This window comes from Cuculus canorus, chromosome 4 (genome assembly GCF_017976375.1).
Source record: "Cuculus canorus isolate bCucCan1 chromosome 4, bCucCan1.pri, whole genome shotgun sequence".
Lineage (NCBI taxonomy): Eukaryota > Metazoa > Chordata > Aves > Cuculiformes > Cuculidae > Cuculus > Cuculus canorus.
The window spans coordinates 25,627,746-25,645,684 of NC_071404.1; the positions used below are offsets into that span (position 1 = coordinate 25,627,746).

The 17,939-nt window shown below is 43.7% G+C and overlaps 2 protein-coding genes across 2 annotated transcripts; one reads left to right on the forward strand and one right to left on the reverse strand.

Annotated features, from left to right (window-relative positions):
• Positions 1–3,498: 3,498 nt before the first annotated feature.
• Positions 3,499–5,814, reverse strand: LOC128852083 (uncharacterized). Its single transcript, XM_054065690.1, has 2 exons — positions 5,480–5,814; positions 3,499–4,652 (listed from the first exon to the last, which is right to left on the reverse strand). Exons 1-2 carry the CDS (start codon positions 5,685–5,687, stop codon positions 3,754–3,756), a joined length of 1,107 nt encoding a protein of 368 aa, XP_053921665.1. The 5' UTR covers positions 5,688–5,814; the 3' UTR covers positions 3,499–3,753.
• A 2,323-nt stretch (positions 5,815–8,137) lies between these two features.
• LOC128852110 (uncharacterized) lies at positions 8,138–10,588 on the forward strand. Its single transcript, XM_054065891.1, has 2 exons — positions 8,138–8,305; positions 9,419–10,588. The coding sequence occupies exons 1-2, from the start codon at positions 8,182–8,184 to the stop codon at positions 10,357–10,359; spliced, it is 1,065 nt and encodes a 354-aa protein (XP_053921866.1). The 5' UTR covers positions 8,138–8,181; the 3' UTR covers positions 10,360–10,588.
• The last annotated feature ends 7,351 nt before the right edge of the window (positions 10,589–17,939 follow it).

Below are 17,939 nucleotides of genomic sequence, written 5' to 3' on the forward strand. Positions count from 1 at the left end.
CCTGAGAAGCAGGTCTAAGTTCCAGCACTAGGGACCCTGGTAGGGAGAATGCCTGTGGCCCATGGAAGCCGCCCCTTGAGTCTTGCAAGTCCAGCTGGGTCTGACGGCTCTTAACCTCCAAGTGGCATCTCCTATCCACACCTCTTGGGTGGATGCGTGGATGAACAAATGCATGGATGTACATATGGATGCAGGGATGGATACTGGTCTACAGCACTGAGCCCACTGGTTCCTTCCTGACCACAAAAAGAGCAAGTGATCTGCATGGCTGCAGCAGGGTCTGGAGTGCTATGCACTATCACTCAGTCTCACCCCTAGTTCCCTTCAGGTGTTTGCAGTTAGCAATCTTGCAGAAAGTGATGGCTCTGAGGGCTGAGCACTCTTGAAGCGGTAGCATAGCACTGGCTTATAAGCTACTGTATCCTGAACAGCTCACGCTGCTGCTTGTGAGCACCACCCAGTGCAGAGCAGCTCCTGGGACACTGTGGTTGTGTCTCCTAAACATCTTTTAGCATTTTGGTTTGCAGTAGATGGACTTTTGTGAAGCTGCCAAAGTATGCCAAAAGGGTGCAGTCTGGGTCCATGCAGAACACACTTTGTGAACTGTATGGTGAGGGCCACAAATGCTTGTGGAAGAAGTAGCCTTTGGCAATCATCTCATATTCAGGCATGAAAAGACCAGGGATCAGCTGAGAGTTAAAACTTAAATACTCATTGAATAAAGTATATTTTTATTTAAAAAAGAAAGGAAAAAAAGCCAGCAGAAGATGCCCTGATGCCACCTCAGTGGCAGAAAGATATCCATGCCCATATATTCAGAGCTGGAAGAGATACTGTAACAGGAACAAGATGCTTGAATAGGTTGCTGGAGATCCACAGACAAACTGCACTGCCTCTGTTCCTCCTGACTGTGGAAGTTCACCTTATTGTTAAATTTCCCTCAAACATTGTGCACAGGGTATACTCCAGACTTGTAGGATAGGGGGTCTAAGGCTTGATCTCTGTAAGAAGTTTGTGTGCTACTTCCAAGTCTTTATATTAGTTAACCTTGACTTTATGAGGATCATGTTTGCATATGATTTTGCCTCACTCTACTACAGCTACTTTTCGCTGAGCCTGGAAAGAAGAAACAAATCTATCAGTCAAGTATCTATCTGCATCTATCTATTTGGTCACACTGCTAGGGTAAAACAAGGTTAAGTTTGTCTGAGTTGATTCCTCTTCACTAGAAGTGGCTGCATTTCAGTGTTCAGAGTCCAAAAAATTACAGAGTTTTTTTACACTGTGATGCAAAGCTTCATCCCTGTGATGTGCACAGTGCTTAGCAACCCAGCAGGAAAAGCTCCTTGTAGGTTTTAACACTACCATAAGTTAAACTGATGTAATTTCATTTACCTGGCTTTGTTATCTGGGAGTTGCTGCAGTAGCTGAGCCCTGGGGTATGCAGCAATTAAAACTATGGGTGGTTGCGCTGTAGAAAGACAGCAAGTGCCCCAGGAAGACTACTTCACAGAGGTGGTTTTTGGAATGTAATTTGAAGAAAACTTTTTAGCAAGAGAAACCTATGCCATTTTCTTACTTGACCTCAGTCAGAATAACTTTTTGTAGATCTACACAGTAAAGTTAATCTGATTATTTTTAATCTACATTCATTTCTGTGGTTGCTTCAGGTTTGGCCAAGTGAAGTGTACTGGCTGAAGCAGATGACAGAGAGAGGGAATCAACAGCAGCTAACAAGAAAGGGCATATTATAAGCTGGTATTGCTGCTGAGAAAACATTTAGAAACCTGCAGGGGCAGCACAGACTTAAGCATTTATTCAGGAGCTCTTTTCCCTGTTGGGAGAAAAGTAACCATTGCCATTTGGAACTGCATACAGAGCTGATTAGGAACCACTGTGGGACAGCTGCTTGGCACAGTGCATTCACACTTGAGTTTTAACAGAGACCTGGTGAGTAGGAATGGAATGAACTTTCAGCTGCACAACTGAGGACAACCTCAAGGTTGCTGTTTTCCATGCTATCTTGGTTAGTACAGCCTGCTATGCTTCTGTGACATACATCAACATTTTCTGGTAGCACAAGGGACAGTAAGATAGATCCTCCAGCCACTTTCCTCAAATCTGTCATTGCACATGCCAACCCCTGAGTTTTGGGATGGAAGAGCAGTCCGGGATTTCATGTGTGATCACACAGCATAAGGCTGAACAGTCATGCCCACAAACACTTGGGCCTCTGCAGTCAATTTCATTCATAACATCATGCACAAGGATCCTGCTTCTCCTTCCCTAACAAATCCCCTTTCCCCTCTTGAGTAAAAACACTGTGACCCAGAGAATCCTCTTTAATTCTAACAGTAAACCAAAGTCTTCCCTCACTCCTGAAGCAACCCTTTTCCTGCCTCCCATCAATAACTGAAGCTGGTGAGCCAAAGTCTTCCTTCTTTCTCAACTCCCAGCCTGAGACCTCTGCTTCCTCTGCCATACTTTTCAGGTGGATGTTTTAACTAAACAGATTACCTTACAGTCACAGGAAGAGTTCTAGCCAGTCTGACATAGCACTTCATGTTCATGAATATGAGCAAGATGACCAAAACTCGGCATCAGCACCGCAGTGTGCTAATTCTGCAACAGCTTGTAGTAAAGCTGTAAAAGTGGAGCTACCAAATGTATGCCAGGGAATTAACAGATTGTTGTACATTGTCACAGCTCTGCCTTTGCTGCATGTGCTGCATGAAGAGCAGAGAAAAAACTTTCTGTAACTAAAGATCCGCTTTGAAACTTGATTGCTTATTGAAGAGTACAGTACTGAAGAGTACATGCTGGCTGTTCTCTGTATACCTAGTTGTCACCTAGCTAGCTCCAGAACACACTGATGTGATGCACTACTGGGTATGTCATTACTTCAAATACCCTCATTATGAAAGGTGACACAACCTTCTTATGATGCTACTTCAGATACTATTTATTTAATCTGTATTAAGAGACTTCAACAAGTGCTCCAATTACAGAATAAGGGTTATTTGCATTAGCTATCTCTCATGTTCTCTGCTACAAATGATCCTTTGAACTAAGCAGGTTCATCTTTGATGGGTTAGCTCCACTTCAGTTAAAGGCTACTTTTGGTCAGTCTCTGGGTTTGATATATCCTTTGAAGGGGGATTAGCAAAGGGTCCTAAGAATCATGGGGAAAGGCTTCTATAGGTAAGGACACAGACTGCAGTAGGAACAATTGAGGTTGTATGCAGCTCCTATGGAACTTCAACTTGAACAACAGGATGAATCCTGCTGGCGTCACATTCAGTTAGAGGCTAAATTCCCTCCACACTCAGCCCCCAATCACTGACCAACAGCTAGCTTCACTTCTCATTACATTAGACAGTAAAAAGGATGCATGCTTGTATCAAGTTATTTTGTCATGACTCTGATGAATAGCCTTTGACCAGATCATAAACAGAAAGACTAGACAAGTTCTTTCAAGAAAATGCAGTTTAATGTAAGGTCAAACAAGGTCAAAATACAATTAGGCTAAACATACTGAATAGCATGTACACTCACCCACAAGTCATAGCAGTTTTAAAACCATGACACCCCATTCTCAAAACCATTCCCACCTCAAACTAGTTACTCACCTTCTCTGTAACTCTACAGAGCACTGAAACTTCATTCTGCATAAAGTACATTTCTGCATTGCAGAAGATATCCCTTACTACAGAAGCCCAACAGACAGGTGGAACTATGTCTTCAAGATCTTCATCAGCACCTTGCTATTCTCTCAATAGCTTCATGAGAATACCCATGAGACACTGCTGTTACAACAGTCCCCAGCCAGAAGGAATGCACACCGTATCGGTTTGGAGAAAACCCAGCAAGCCCAAGACCATGGCGGAAGACAGTTAGAAACTCCCTTTTTGTCACAGGCATACTGTCCAAGTGCACAAAGAGAGGACCCTCTCTCTGAGGCCTTGCTGCCATATAGGTACGGAGAGCTTCAACAGGACATACCCACATCTCCTTAGATAATCTCAGCTGGATCAAGTACTTCTCCTGGCCCATACCAGATGTATGCAAACAAAGAATTACACTCCCCTCAGTCAGCTGGAGGTCACTCAAGTACAGAAGCTCTGGCTGAGCTATATTTTGGTGAATTGTTACCATCTCTTCTATACGGAGTGCACCAAAAAAAGCTACAGTAAACATGGCACGGAACAATACACACTCGTAAGGAGAGCTACACACAGATTCGAGAGTCCCCAGGAGAGATCTTAACACTTCAATTGTTACAGGAGAGTATTTATCATTTAAAGAGCAAGTTCTATGTTTCAACCTGGATATTATGTGACAGATAACAGGATCTTGAAGAGGATCAGTATGGTTTACCATTTTGGAGATGAAGGACAGTCCTTCCATATACATTATTATTTTTGTGGGAGGCAGACCCTGTGACTCCAAGAAGGCCAAGAATGCTCTCACTTGATGCACTGGAATTGGCCAGACTGCAGAGAGAGACATGCCTTCTCTAAAAGTGAGGAAATTCTTCAGGCCTTCGTGGTAGGCCTGCCATAAGTGGTTATCTCCTGAGTCCTCCAGTAAGAGAAGAGCCTTAAGGGGCCAAGGGCCCAAGGGATGCTTTTCAGGAACTTGGCTGAGTTTACCTGCTGAAAATAATCCACATTAGCAATAGCAAAGAAGGTAGTCTCACAGGCAGCAGACAGAACTTTCCTCCCTTTCAACATGCTTCAGCTTTTCTTGGAACTTTTCTGAAAAAAAGCCTGCCCTTTGTGTTCTTACAACTCTCACCTGCACAGCCTCCAACAGTTAAAGCATAGAGAAAGAATTAGATTCTCAATAAACATTGAAAAACCCAGTTATTCTTCTGTGCCACCCCAGATGTCCATGCAGGGGCCGAGAGAGTGAAAGAGCTACACAATAGCAGTAGATGTAGCAACAGACTCAGCATTGCACACAGCTCCCAGAGGTCTTCCAGCACAGAGCTCAGATGGTAGAATCATAGAATAGTTTGGGTTGGAAGGGACCTTAAAGAGCATCCAATTCCAACCCCCCTGCCATGGTCAGGGTCATCCCACTAGATCAGGCTGCCCAAGACCCCATCCAACCTTGAACACCTCCAGGGATGGGGCATCCACACCTTCCCCGGGCAACCTGTGCTAGTGCCTCACCATTCTCATAGTGAAGAAATTCTTCCTTATGTCTAGTCTAACCCTGCTCCTCTCCAGTTTATACCCATTGACCCTCATCGTATTACTGCAAGCCTTTGTGAACAGTCCCTCCCCAGCTTTCCTATAGCCCCTTCAGGTGTTGGAAGGTCTCTATAATGTCCCTTTGGAGCCTTCTCTTCTCCCAGGCTGAACAACCCTCAGCCTGTCCTCGTATGGGAGGTGCTGCAGATCCCACGGAAGAACCTGCCAAGCCTCTGCCTCCTCCCCCACCGCGCATCCGACCCCTCCGAGCCCGCACTCACCTGCTCCTTCCCCCCTGCCAGCACCCACTCCGCGGGGTCCTGGAGGTGCAGCGCTCCCGCCCAGCAGCCAGCCCATCCCGGGCTCCTGCTGCAGCAGCTCCAGCAGCGACCAGAAGGGCGAAGGGACCGAGGGCGGCTCGACCGCATAGCTCTGCATCCCAACCAAACGAGACCCGTAGCGCCGGAGGGCGCCGTCCTGCCCTTTCATAGCCCCCCTCGCTCCCCTCTTACCCAATCAGCGTCCCCCAGTCCCACCTGGGCGAGGATCACCCGCGAAATGGGAGCTGAACGGCCCTTTATCGCCTTCATTGTGCTGGGCTAAGGGAGGAGCAAGCGGTGACAGATGCCCGTGGGTGCGCTGCTTCCTCTGTACGACCTGGGCTGTGACACACTCGGTCCTGGTCGTGCTCTTTCTCCCCAGCATCAGACTTGTGCCGTGGTCGTGGTTTAGCCCTGACCCGGCTCATTGCGGCAGCTAAAAACCGTGCACTTTGCCACAAAAGTGTTGTGCGACTACCTTCCTCCCCACCTCCCCAGGGAAACGGGTGGAAAAAGACTTGCGAGTTGCAAACTAAAACTACAGCTTTAATGAAATAATAGTAATAATAACGATGATAATGAAAATAATTAGAAAGTGATAAAATACGTACAAACATATGAGATTGCAGCCCACCCCTCCCCTCGATGACTATCATAGAATAGTTTGGGTTGGAAAAGACCTTAAAGATCATCTGCTTCCAACCTTCCTGCCTTGGGCAGGACACCTCCTGCCAGACCAGGCTGCCCAAGGCCCCATCCAACCTGGCCTTGAACATCTCCAGGGTTGGGGCAACCACAGCTTCCCTGGGCAACCTGTGCCAGTGTCTCACCACTCTCATAGCGAAGAAATTCCTCCTTATGCCTAGTCTAAATCTTCCCCTCTCCAGTTTATACCCATTGCTCCCCGTCCTATTACTACAAGCCTTTGTGAGCAGTCCCCCCCCCCCCAGTGTTCTCTCAATTTTATACGAAGTATTATGTATATGGGATGGAATAGTCTGTTGGTCAGTTTAGGGTCACCTGTCCTGCCCGCCTCTCCTTGAATTTGAGTCCCCTTTTTCACCAGGTTGAGGATGGCCTTGGTTACTATAGGTGTAAGTATAAGCATTGACATTTTTGCATACCAATGACCTGTGTTGTCACTTTTAGCCAGGAACACTGTCTCAAAACCATGCAGTTAGCTTTCAGAGAATGAAGTTGCTTAGAACAACTGAGCTAGTCACAAAATTAGTGATTCGAATTTAGCTCAAACCACAACAACCATCTTATTCCCAAAACGCCTGCAGCAGGGAGGGTACGAACTCGGTGCAGGACCAGGTGAGGGCCAGGAGCAATGGTCACCTCCTCCGGGAGAGGAGGGTCCCAGGTCCCTACAGAGAGCCGGGCTGGCTCTTCGGGTGCAGAGGGCAGGGGGACAGGGCTGTCCCGTCCCCAGGGCCAGCGGACTCTGCGAGGGCACCCAAAGGAGCGCACGGGAAAACACGTAGCCAAAGCTCACACTGCGGAACCTGCTGGCTTTGTTCTGTCTTGGGGTTCAGCAGGGATAGCTGCCATGGAAGGGTGCTTAACTCCTTAAACAGCGCACAAAACATCTTGGTGCATTATCTGCAATTAACAGCCAAGGATGATTGATGAGTAAATCCAGTAGAGTCAGCTGCCCTTTCTCTATAGGAAGATTGTTGGAAACCATATCTTGGAGAGCCCACGGGAACAACAAGTGTGTAACACGAGTACTCCTTATCAGTAAATATACCTCTTCTCAGCAAATCCGTTTCGGGTTTGGGCAGAAGTCAGTTTCACGCCCTTCCCGGCTCCTCGCCCTCCTCTCCCGGCGCCGCCCCTCGCTAACAGGCGCTTCGCACCCGCCGCACCCCTCTGGCACCGAAAATGCTGCAAGGAAACCCTCTGGGACTTGTTTGAGAGGTTTAGAAAGCAAGCATCCTTTATCAGGTCTGGGCAGCGTAAAGGGAGTGATCTCCATCAATCCTGTGCAGCGAGACAGGAGCTGGTTACTGAATATATTTCCCACGTACATTTATATGTATATGTATATGTATATGTATATGTATATGTATATGTATATGTATATGTATATGTATATGTATATGTATATGTATAAATTGTATTGTATTACTTTCCAAGGACTAATTTTGATGTTATTATGAACTTCACAACAGTCAAATCCCTTGCCAATTTGGAGCTGGTTCAGCTCTCTGTCTGACCCCACATTTGAGACATGGAGAAAAAGCCAAACAGAGGTGATCACAGAGGAAGAGGCATCTGTTCAGCAGAGATCACACCAAACACAAGATGTTATCATTTCCAAAAGGTGAAGAGTGTATCACTGTCTGGGAAAACACTATTTGAAAAAAATAAAGCTATAAAAAACCCGTGCTATCAGAGGAACATTCTGTCTAACTTTCAAAAAATACAGTTACTTGTATGGAAACTTAACTTTCCTTTAATTTAAATAAAAATATTCCGCTCCTTGTGATGGTATCTTGCAATCGGCCCATTCCGCGGCTCTCGGGGCGGGCGGCCAATAGCAGCGCCGCTCCCGCCGGGCCGCCCAATCGGAGCGGGGCGCTGCGAGTGGCTCCGACCGGACCCCTGCGGGCGGCTGCCTTAGTCCCGGAGACGCGGAGGGTCGCGGGGGTCCTGCCATGCCCCGCCGCGCCGCGCCTCCCGCTGCGCCCTTCTGGGAGATGCTGGCGTTGCTGTCCCGGGAGCCGGGGATGGGGTGGCTGGAGCGGGAGCTCGCCGGGAGCAGCCGAGGAGCAGCGCCCGGTAAGTGGGGACCGCGGTGCCCGCTGTCCGCCCCGGGGGAGCGAGCGGAGCGCGGGTGGCTGGGGGTGGGTGGGCAGCTGTCCGTGCAATCATAGGATGGCTTGGGTTGGAAGAGACCTTAAAGACCGCGCAGGGATGGCTTCCACCAGACCGGGCTGATCAAAGCTCCCTCCGACCTGGCCTCGAACGCGTCCAAGGATGGGTTATCCACAGCTTCCCTGTGCCGGTGCCTCACCACCCTCATCGTGGAGAATGTCTTCCTCGTGTCTAGTCTGAGTCTTCCATCTTCCAATTTAAAGCCATTTACTTGGTTCTGCTCGAGTTCTTGGAGGGAGGCTTCGAGTGAGTTTGCTTTGCCGGGCTGGGCGGGAGTGTGCTGTGTGCCCTTTGCAGTCAGAAGGCTGGAGCGCCTCCCATACGAAGACAGGCTGAGAGTTGGGGTTGTTCAGCCTGGAGAAGAGAGGGCTCTGAGGAGATCTTATAGTGTCCTTCCAGCACCTGAAAGAGGCCTACAGGAAAGCTGAAGAGGGACTGTTCATAAAGGCTTTTAGTGATAGGGGGGAACGGGTATAAACTGGAGAGGGGCAGATTCAGACTAGACATTAGGAAGTATTTCTTCACGATGAGGGTGGTGAGGCAACCGGCACAGGTTGCCCAGGGAAAGTGTGGATGCCCCATCCCTGGAGGTGTTCAAGGCCAGGTTGGATGGGGCCTTGGGCAGCCTGATCTAGTGGAAGATGTCCCTGCCCATGGATGATCTTTAAGGTCTCTTCCAACCCTAACTGTTCTATGATTCTATGATCTATGTAAGTCAGACTAGGAAGGCTTGTTTCAAACTTGCTTTTTTTGCTTGTCTTCTGTTAGTAACTTATGAGTTCTCAGAGTGTTACTGGATCTATACCTGAAATGGACTTGGTATGTTTCTTGTTTCTCGTTTGAGAAATCTCAACTGTTCAACAGCTCTGGGTGTAGTTGTGTGTGAATTGTCAAATAAACTAGCAGGGCATTATCCGGGGGGCGGGTGTGTTGCTCTGAGGGACGCTATCTCTTTTGCTCCGAGTGGCATGTTTGTGTCTGTTGTCAGCATGTGCTAATGTGGATCCTCTCTTGTAGGAAGGGAGCTTGGTTGCCGTAAGAAACACTCTTTGGGACCTTTGCCTCTGAAGACTTTGTCGTTGTTGGAGTGCTCAGGCGATAGTAGGCTTTGGCAAGTCTACTTCAAAGGACTGAAGAAATTCCTCCTCTTTAGGAAAAGCATGGGAATGCCTGCAGCCTGGCCAATCCCAGGGGAGCAAGTTAGAGGGTTTTTGGCAGTGGAATCTCTGTATTCGTCATCAGAGACACTGATGTATGTGACAGCACTGTCTTATCTATCAAAATTGACTGGTAACTCTGATCCACTGGCAGATCCTATAACCCATTGCATGGTGATTGGGTTGAAACGTCAAGCGGGCATCCTGAGGGATATATACTTGCCCGTAACAATTGAGGTGTTGCGGTCTCTCCTAGGAGCTCTGGAGTCTATATGCATTTCTTATTATGAATGCTTACTGTTTCGTGCATTATTTACTGTAGCTTTTTTTGGGGCGCTCAGAATAGGAGAGATGGTGGCAAAGCACCATCATGTACTACAGCCTGAGCTGCTGTACCTGAGTGACCTCCAGCTGATGGAAAGGAGAGCAGTGTTTCATCTGCATAACTCTCATGTGGGCCCGGAAAGACACATTATCAGCCTTGGGCTGTCCAGAGAGCCATGGGTGTGCCCTGTTCTGGCCCTCTGGAACTATGTAACAGTTCGTTCACAGTTGGAAGGGCCACTCTTCCTGCACTCAGATAACAGGACTGTAACAAAGAGGGAGTTCCTGACTGTTTTCCGATGTGCCCTGCGGCTCCTGGGGCTGTGCCCAGAGCAGTATGGTGTGCATTCCTTCTGGCTGGGCACTGCTGTTACTGCAGCACGCTGTGGGTATCCTGAGGAAGACATCATTCGCCTGGCAAGATGGCCCTGTATGAGCCCAGGGAGATCACAGCCATGGAGACCTATGGGAAAATAGAAGCTAATGTATTACCTTCTTTCCTTAGAGTTTCTAGCCTTTGATGTTAATTTTATATTAATATCTGTAATGATTTTTTTACCTTTCAGTGGAGTGGTCTCTAAAGTTCACTTACAGTGTCTGCTTGTTCTTTCTTGAGAGTTGAGGGTGGGGGAATGTCAGACTTCCTGTGCATGGGTCTTGTCTGTCTCTTTTGACAGAGCAAGTCTACAGATTGTTCTATCTTCTATTTGTGAGCTAATAAAGATTTCCTTTTTAAAAAACAGCTTCTGCCTGCTGGTAATATTATTGCACCTTACTCAGAAGAAATTGTAGTCTTGGCTCTGACAGCAATGAGTGACAAGCAGACTGAAGTTTAGAAAGAAAAATCTTGAGACTTTAAGGTAATCATTTAAAACAGGAGATAGTGAAACTGTTACATCTTTTGGCTTACCTGTACACTTTTTAACATTAACATGCGTCATTAAGGTCAAAAGGGAACTATGAGCTACATTATTAGTCCAATAGCAGGCACCAAGGGATGTGCTTTTTAAAGCATTGATATTCAGAAGATGTTCAAAGTGATACTTTGTACTGTTTAAATGGAGGACAGCAGCTTTTCTGTTCAGCAAATTCTGCCTCTGAAAATATTTCATTTAATCCTCTAGACCCAATTCCCTCTGAGCATAATTAACCTAATCAGTATTTTAAATAACAAAAATAGCGCACGGTTCACTTAACTGCTAATGATTTCCTTAGTATGTGATACTTCTGTCCTTTAATTTAACCTCCACTTCTTTTGTCTGAATTTTAAGTTACTTTTAGAAATTGGGGAGTTTTCAAGCGTAATCATGAAGTACAATGGCTTGAGTAGTTCTAATTTTCTAATTTTGTAATTATTGCATTTGTAGTATTTTTATATAATAACATGAGGTGGAATATATTTTTCACCATATGGCTGGACTGGGAAGGGAGTTGATGAGTCAGAGTCCTCTGGCTGAGAACTGTGAAGCAAGCCTTTTGATCATCATCCTTATCACTATCAGTGTTCCAAACCTGGGCCATAATTATTGTTACACAAAACTATGGGTTGTAGAAGTGTGAGAGCTAGCTGAAATTTAATGTGGACTTGATCTCTATGTGGATAATTACCTGTGATTTCTGACATCTTTAATGAGTAGAAATTAGCACTGTATGTAGGGCAACACCAAGCCTCTACTCTTTACTAGGAAAGTGGGTTTGTGTTCCCTACAGTGCAGAGACTTCTGTGGTTATGACCATATCTGTGATGTGTGTTTTTACTGCAGCCCAGCTGAAAACTGCCTTTTTCATTGCATGGGTTTGCTCACTAGAAATACTTGTTTTTTATAGTAATTTCTGATTTTGTTTATGAAATCTAAGCATAAATAAAGCTAAGGTAAAGTGAATGTAGCATCTGCCCAGGAACTTATCCTGAGGTGCCCACCAGCTGCTGGTACTGGTTAGGTACTGTCTGGAGCAGACACTTAGAACTGAATAAGGAACTGCTCTGTGCTCTTTAAGGTTTCACGGATTTTTTGCTGTTCCCTATGTACATGATGTGTCCATTTGCTGGCTTGTGCTGTACCCAGGCATGCCAGCTTCTAGTACTGTCTGTTGCCTTGCTGTGAAAGGTCTCTGTTGGCTACATGTGGTTTAGAAGTGGGGGCATGGGGAACTGCAGAGGTGGCCTTTGTAGAAAGAAGTAAGGGGCTGCCAGTTCATTTTTTTTTTTTCCCAGTGCCCAAATGTTTTAATAGGCAACAATTTTTTTTTCCTGAGTTGAGTTTGTTTTACCTGTGATAGTAATTAACGGATCTCCCCTTCACACAAACAGATCAAAGTAGCTGCACCAGCATTAGACCTGGGGGATACCAAAATGCATATAGTACAAAACCAGCTTGATGGACGTGCCTGACTATTTAACTTCCTGATAGGACTCCCATTTAATTAATTAATTAATTAATAATTAATCCCATTTAATTGATTTCAGCAATAAATTGTGCTTCCCCAATGGGGAGCGAGGAAAGCCTTACAAGTATTTTTAGAGTGTAAATGGTTGTTCTAGTAAGATGGGAATGGCTGTATTAAGGCTAGAACCTTTAATATATGTGCTGATTTTAAAGATTAGAGGTAAATCTATCTTCTAGGAAACATGGCAAATAAATGCCATGATGGTTGCTCTGTGATACTGAGAAAATGGAAGTCCGTCTTGTCTGTGATACAAGAAGCAAAAGAGAGAATTACCTGTGTTCTTATTTCTACCTATATTCTGTAGCTGTAGACAGAGATTTTGGTATTGTAGTCCTCTAAGCGAAAGTAAATTCTAAGAAGTAGCTGCAGAGATGATGAATGTTCAACTATAATTATCAACCTGAGTTCTGTTCCCAGCACTGAGGAGAAATTTGTTTTTTAAGGAACAGCTATCATAGAGGCAATTAGTTCTTTTAAAAAGCCCTGATCTGATAGGCTGCTATGTTTTCAGATAACAGGGTTATAAATGCAGTGCTTGATCTGTAATTACTTTTTGGAACTATAGGTCTCCTTTTACATGGCAGATAAAACTGAGACAGTTGGTAAGTTAATGAGACCCTTTTTCTCCTGAATGTTAGGAGTTTCACATCTCATCAGCTCAGAATCCTAAAATGGTTATGTCTAACAAGTTAATATTTGTAAGATTTTCACATGTAACTGTTTTAGAGGCTCTGGATAGAAGCAGAACTTTAAGAAGAGTATTTACTTTAAGAAGCACAATGGGGAATTATTTCAACTCACAATTCTTTCATACGGTGTTAATTAATGCTTTCACGCATTTTTATCATGTTAAGGGTGAAAGGCTAAGCATACTGACTCCAGAAAGAGCTAAATTACTTTTGTGCCGCTGATCACTGTCTGCTGTGGGAATTCACTGAATTATGTGGAGATACTGGTGAATCATTATTCATGTGGAAGCTTGAACTCTTAACAATTTCTGCAATTTATAATTGTTGCATTTCAGTAATTGTACTCTTTTTCAAGAATAAAGAAGTGATTAGTTGTAGCTTTATTAAAAAAAAAACCGTGAAGCTTTCTTTGTATACCTGATTGGTATGTATTTGATTCTGTTCTGGTTGTAATGCTTGTATCAAACACATATTCCTTAGAATGACAGAAATAGTGTTACCCATTAATTATGACAACACTAATTAATCAAACATAAAGTGTATGCCCTTAAACAGCTAAAATTTTCACTGTTGAAATTGTATCTCAGTTCATACTCCTGAAATGGATGGAACTTGCAAGAAATGGTTTCTTTCCATGTCTACTGAAAATGAATTGAGTAAATACCTAGGCAAATGCCTTTAAATCTCCTAGAGTTTTCTTTTCAGTGGTCACATAGAGAATTATTCATCCTATAAAAAGTGCTGAGGACACTTTTTGGGACAATCTATGAAGGCAAGTAATTGCATGTCCCATACTTTTGTCTCTTTTTCACAACCAGCACCTGGATGGGAAGGAGCTATAAAAAGAAGACCTTAAAGACTGAGGGATCCCAATCGTGCCTTTTGGGTCTTTTTTGTCACCTTCACTTCTTCTTTCTACTCATTTTAATATACATATATCTATCAGTTGTGATATTTACTTGTACATTGGAGGGACTTGATTATTCTACTCCATAGCAAGGAAGCTGACATTCCGCAGCAACTTTAATAGCAGCATGCTGAGTGCGACATACTAGCATGTTGTTTACCCTGCTCTGTCTTTCAGTTCAAGATATTTCATTTCGTATTCTTGAGTCATACCTCCTCAGAAAGTTTGTAATTGCTAATGTTGCAAACTTGGAAGTGGTATAGGCATTAAAAGTATATTTATTTTAAGATATCAAAGGAAAAGCAATGTTTTTCAATCAAGATAGGTGAAGAAGTCTGTTTTATGTGTTGTGATGCAAGTCTGGCTTAAAAGCATTAATACAGTGCTGAAGGCACAATTGTCATTGGCTCATTCATCCGTCTCTTCCAATGAGGTGTGCTAATGCTTTGTCACCTCATTCTTTGAGGCTAGCTGCCTGTTCACTGCAACATGTTGCTTGACCATACCAGTGTCTTATTTGCTATTTGAAGTACTGGCAAAAGGGAAAGAGAACCACATGTACCACAAATCCCATGCTTTTTTCTTTATGCATATCTTCCCATCATGAAAAAAAAAAAATCATTCATCACAGACCAGACCTGGACACACCTCAGTCATTAATACCATTGGATTAGGAGTGGCTCTCTGAAATGACAATGTAATATGCTGCTTTTACTAAAGCACGGAACTAAAGCTGATATGGAATGTGTTGCTAAAATCGTTCCAAGTTCTAGCAATGTTCTTATACTTGCTTGAGGAATTGGCTTTGGTACTTTTATAAACATTTCCCAAAAGATATTTATGATTGCAGGATAGTACATCTCCTCATAGCTCTGCTATAACTGTAAGCTGTGCACTAATCCCTCTTGCCTTTTCCCCAACATCTTGGTTCTGTTTCACAATAAAATGCCCTTCCCTAAGCTAGAGGGAGCTGAGCAATTGGCAAAGATACCTCAAAGCCCCCTACCAATTGTTGGCAGGCAAGCAACAAATGTTTGCCAAAGCACACAAAGCAATGAGGTGTAATATGTGGTCATAGTTGCATATTAATGTTGGAGCACATTTTTTTTGTCCTTAACAGCTTTTGTACCCCATAATACATTCCACAGAACTTTAAAATTAGGTTATTAATCCTGTAAGATTTGGATCAGTGTTGTAGGCTAACATTTCAAGAGGGCAAATCCTTTGTCCTTATGGGCAAATTCAGGTTTTTTTTTTTCAGCCCATTTAGCAAAATAATATTTCTTGGTGGTATCACCCAATATTAACACTTGAACTTTTTTTTCACTTGGAAGTACTGGGCCTTCATTTCCATGCATTTGTGGGTTGAAAAGAAGGAGCCAGGATCTTGGCATTGGACAATAGCTTAGAATTTGCCAGATGAAAACCCGTGGTATGAATACAACCTCCCTCAACTGATCTACAGACACTGCTCAGAGATACTTAAGACAAGGGATACTATCTTCAGGTGAGACAGTGGTGCTTTGTCCCCAAGATCTAAATGATTCCATTGTGCCAGAATGAGTGTAGTTGCAGAGTTTGAATAAAACCACAGGTTTACTACTATGTTTTGCTCAAGAGGAAATTTTTTGTTCTGCTCAGTCCATAGCATAATGTAGCTGTGCTCGTGCTGGGACATTCTCAAGAGAGTCAGTACCCATGTACCATAAGATATTTCAGTAGCTAAAACCATGGTTTATCAAAAGCTGTTTTCCCTCAGAGCTGAGTAGTTGTTGCTTGTCTTATCCTACAGGGAGTTTCGTTCAGGCATAAATGCATTGAGATAATTTAGAGTTGTGTCCTCCCCCACGTAGCTACTCTGATATTTTTAAAGTGGGCAGCTCTGCAGTATTTGTAAGCTTGGAATCTAGTTTATTTGGTTTAGAAAAAAATTGCTCTTGGAGTGGTTTTTCAGGGTGAGTATTTTGCACTCTGACAAAAGTGGTATTTTTTTCTTCCTCTAAATTCTGGGAACATGGAGAAATCACCTGGGTAGATGGATGTATGATAAGATGGAACAGAAACAAGTAGATAATGACAAATTTTGCAATATAATTATTTGCTTAAAGTATTTTTCATTGAGATTTGTATTACAATGTAAGTAAAATTGTATACAACACCAAAGTAGCATGTATGAATATTGTTTTAGCAGTCATCTTGTAATTTGAGTTCTGTGAATTCCTTGAACACAGTTAAAAGTTTAGGTTGATACATCATGGTTGACATTTTTTTTTCTTGTCTTCATTATCTTTTGGCACCCTGCCTTTTCAGCCAGCTGCACTGTATTAGTGGACAGCATTAGTCTTAGCTCTTTGTAAGGAATTGATAAGAACACAGAAGTTTAGGTCTACAATATTCTGTGTTGCAAGGTGGATGCAAGCTTATCAGGAAAACACATTTTTAGCGCACTGTAGGCTCTCTATGCAGATGCTCTTGTGATCATAACGAGTATTAGTAGTGTTTTAAAGGGATGTTCCCACCCCTCTTTGAATTTTGTAGGGAGCGAAACTTTGGTTTTCAGTTAGTGTCTAAACTGTTGCCGTTCAGTCTTGCTGCTTCTGATATAGGTTTAATCTCGTTTTTTTTCTTTTATATGAGTTTAATCTCATTTTTTTGGTGATCCGCACACAAACTGAAGAAATTGATTCCTGGGGAACCTAGAGTTGTCTTCAGCCTGCAGGGACAACCAGGGGGCTTCCCTTTGCTTCCAATAGCTGAGGTAGTGTGCTGTCTTCCGTGGCTTAGAAGTGATCATCAAGAGAAAGACACTTGAGTCTGTCTGCACCCTTGCAGTGGGGTAGAACTATTTCTCTGATTTGTTTTGGAGCATCAGGCTGCCTGTCAGAGCAAACGTGTGACCTGGAACAGTGTCTGGGCCCAGAGGTTGTTTTTGTGTAGAGTATAGATCCTGTTATCAGCCATTCAAAGGCATGGTACAAAGCTGGAAATGATCCCAACGAGAAAGAGTGAGCTGTATATAAAATAGCTTTCTGATAGCTTAAATTACAAAATAACTTTGTTCTTAGCCCTGCCAGATACTGAATGCTTCTCATGGATGGACAAATACTAGTCAGCTTGCAACAATCCTGGTGAAAAAGGATGACCGTGATGCATTTTAGATATAGTTTTTCTACTTCAGGTGCTGGGAGGTGGTCAGCAGAGCTGCCTGATTAAATGAACCTAAGCAAAATTTGTATTCGGAAACACTTACAACTGTAACGTGCAAATTAGGATTTCCTATCTCTGGAAAATGTGGCTAATAGTCTACATTACTCCATGGCTTGACATTGTGAATGCTTCCTAATGTATTTCCTGTCTTCCATGTGTACAACAGGGTGGAAGAAAATATGAATGAGTATGCTGGTGTGGGGTGGTAGGGGATTTTTCGAGAGAAGAAAGGAGGAGGCAGTAGGTGTGAGAAAAAATGAGGCAGAGAGAAACACGCTGCATCTAAATGAAATGCTGTATTCTCCTTCAGAGCAAGCACAGTGAGGCTATTCTTCCGGCAAGAAGAGCTGTTGTTACTCGTGCTGTTAAGACTTCAGTTAGCCTAAGGAGAGAAGTCTGATTCTGAAGGGTTAGTGTGCTGCTTGACCCTATCACAAGATAATATACTGTAGCAAATGCTGTGAAGAATGTGAATGCAACAGCTTTGGGGGAGAAAAATTGGCAGGAAGGCAAGTAGAAGCAGACTGTGAGACACTCCTTACAAACTGTGCTTAGGAACCAATCTGTTCTTCTTTATTGTTCTCTGATGAAGGGATGGATTATAAATGGTACAGACGGCCTTGAAGCCTGTGATAATGTAGCTTTTCCAGTTGGAGGCTTAAAAACTCTTACTGCTTTCTATGCAAAAAAGGATAAGAAGCCATTAATTTTTTTTTTCTTTTCAGAAAATATACATGTCAAACCCTCAGCCTCAGGAGAAATTACTATTTTAGACAGGAGAGGAAATATTTGTTTAATTGAAAGAG

Excerpts from the sequence above, each read along its gene's own strand:
- LOC128852083 (XM_054065690.1), bottom strand. The coding sequence starts at position 5,687 with ATGAAAGGGCAGGACGGCGCCCTCCGGCGCTACGGGTCTCGTTTGGTT. Across the intron at positions 4,653-5,479 it reads TGGCAGGGGGGAAGGAGCAG|GTAAACTCAGCCAAGTTCCT; the intron begins GTGAGTGCGGGC and ends TATTTTCAGCAG.
- LOC128852110 (XM_054065891.1), top strand. The coding sequence starts at position 8,182 with ATGCCCCGCCGCGCCGCGCCTCCCGCTGCGCCCTTCTGGGAGATGCTG. Across the intron at positions 8,306-9,418 it reads CAGCCGAGGAGCAGCGCCCG|GAAGGGAGCTTGGTTGCCGT; the intron begins GTAAGTGGGGAC and ends CCTCTCTTGTAG.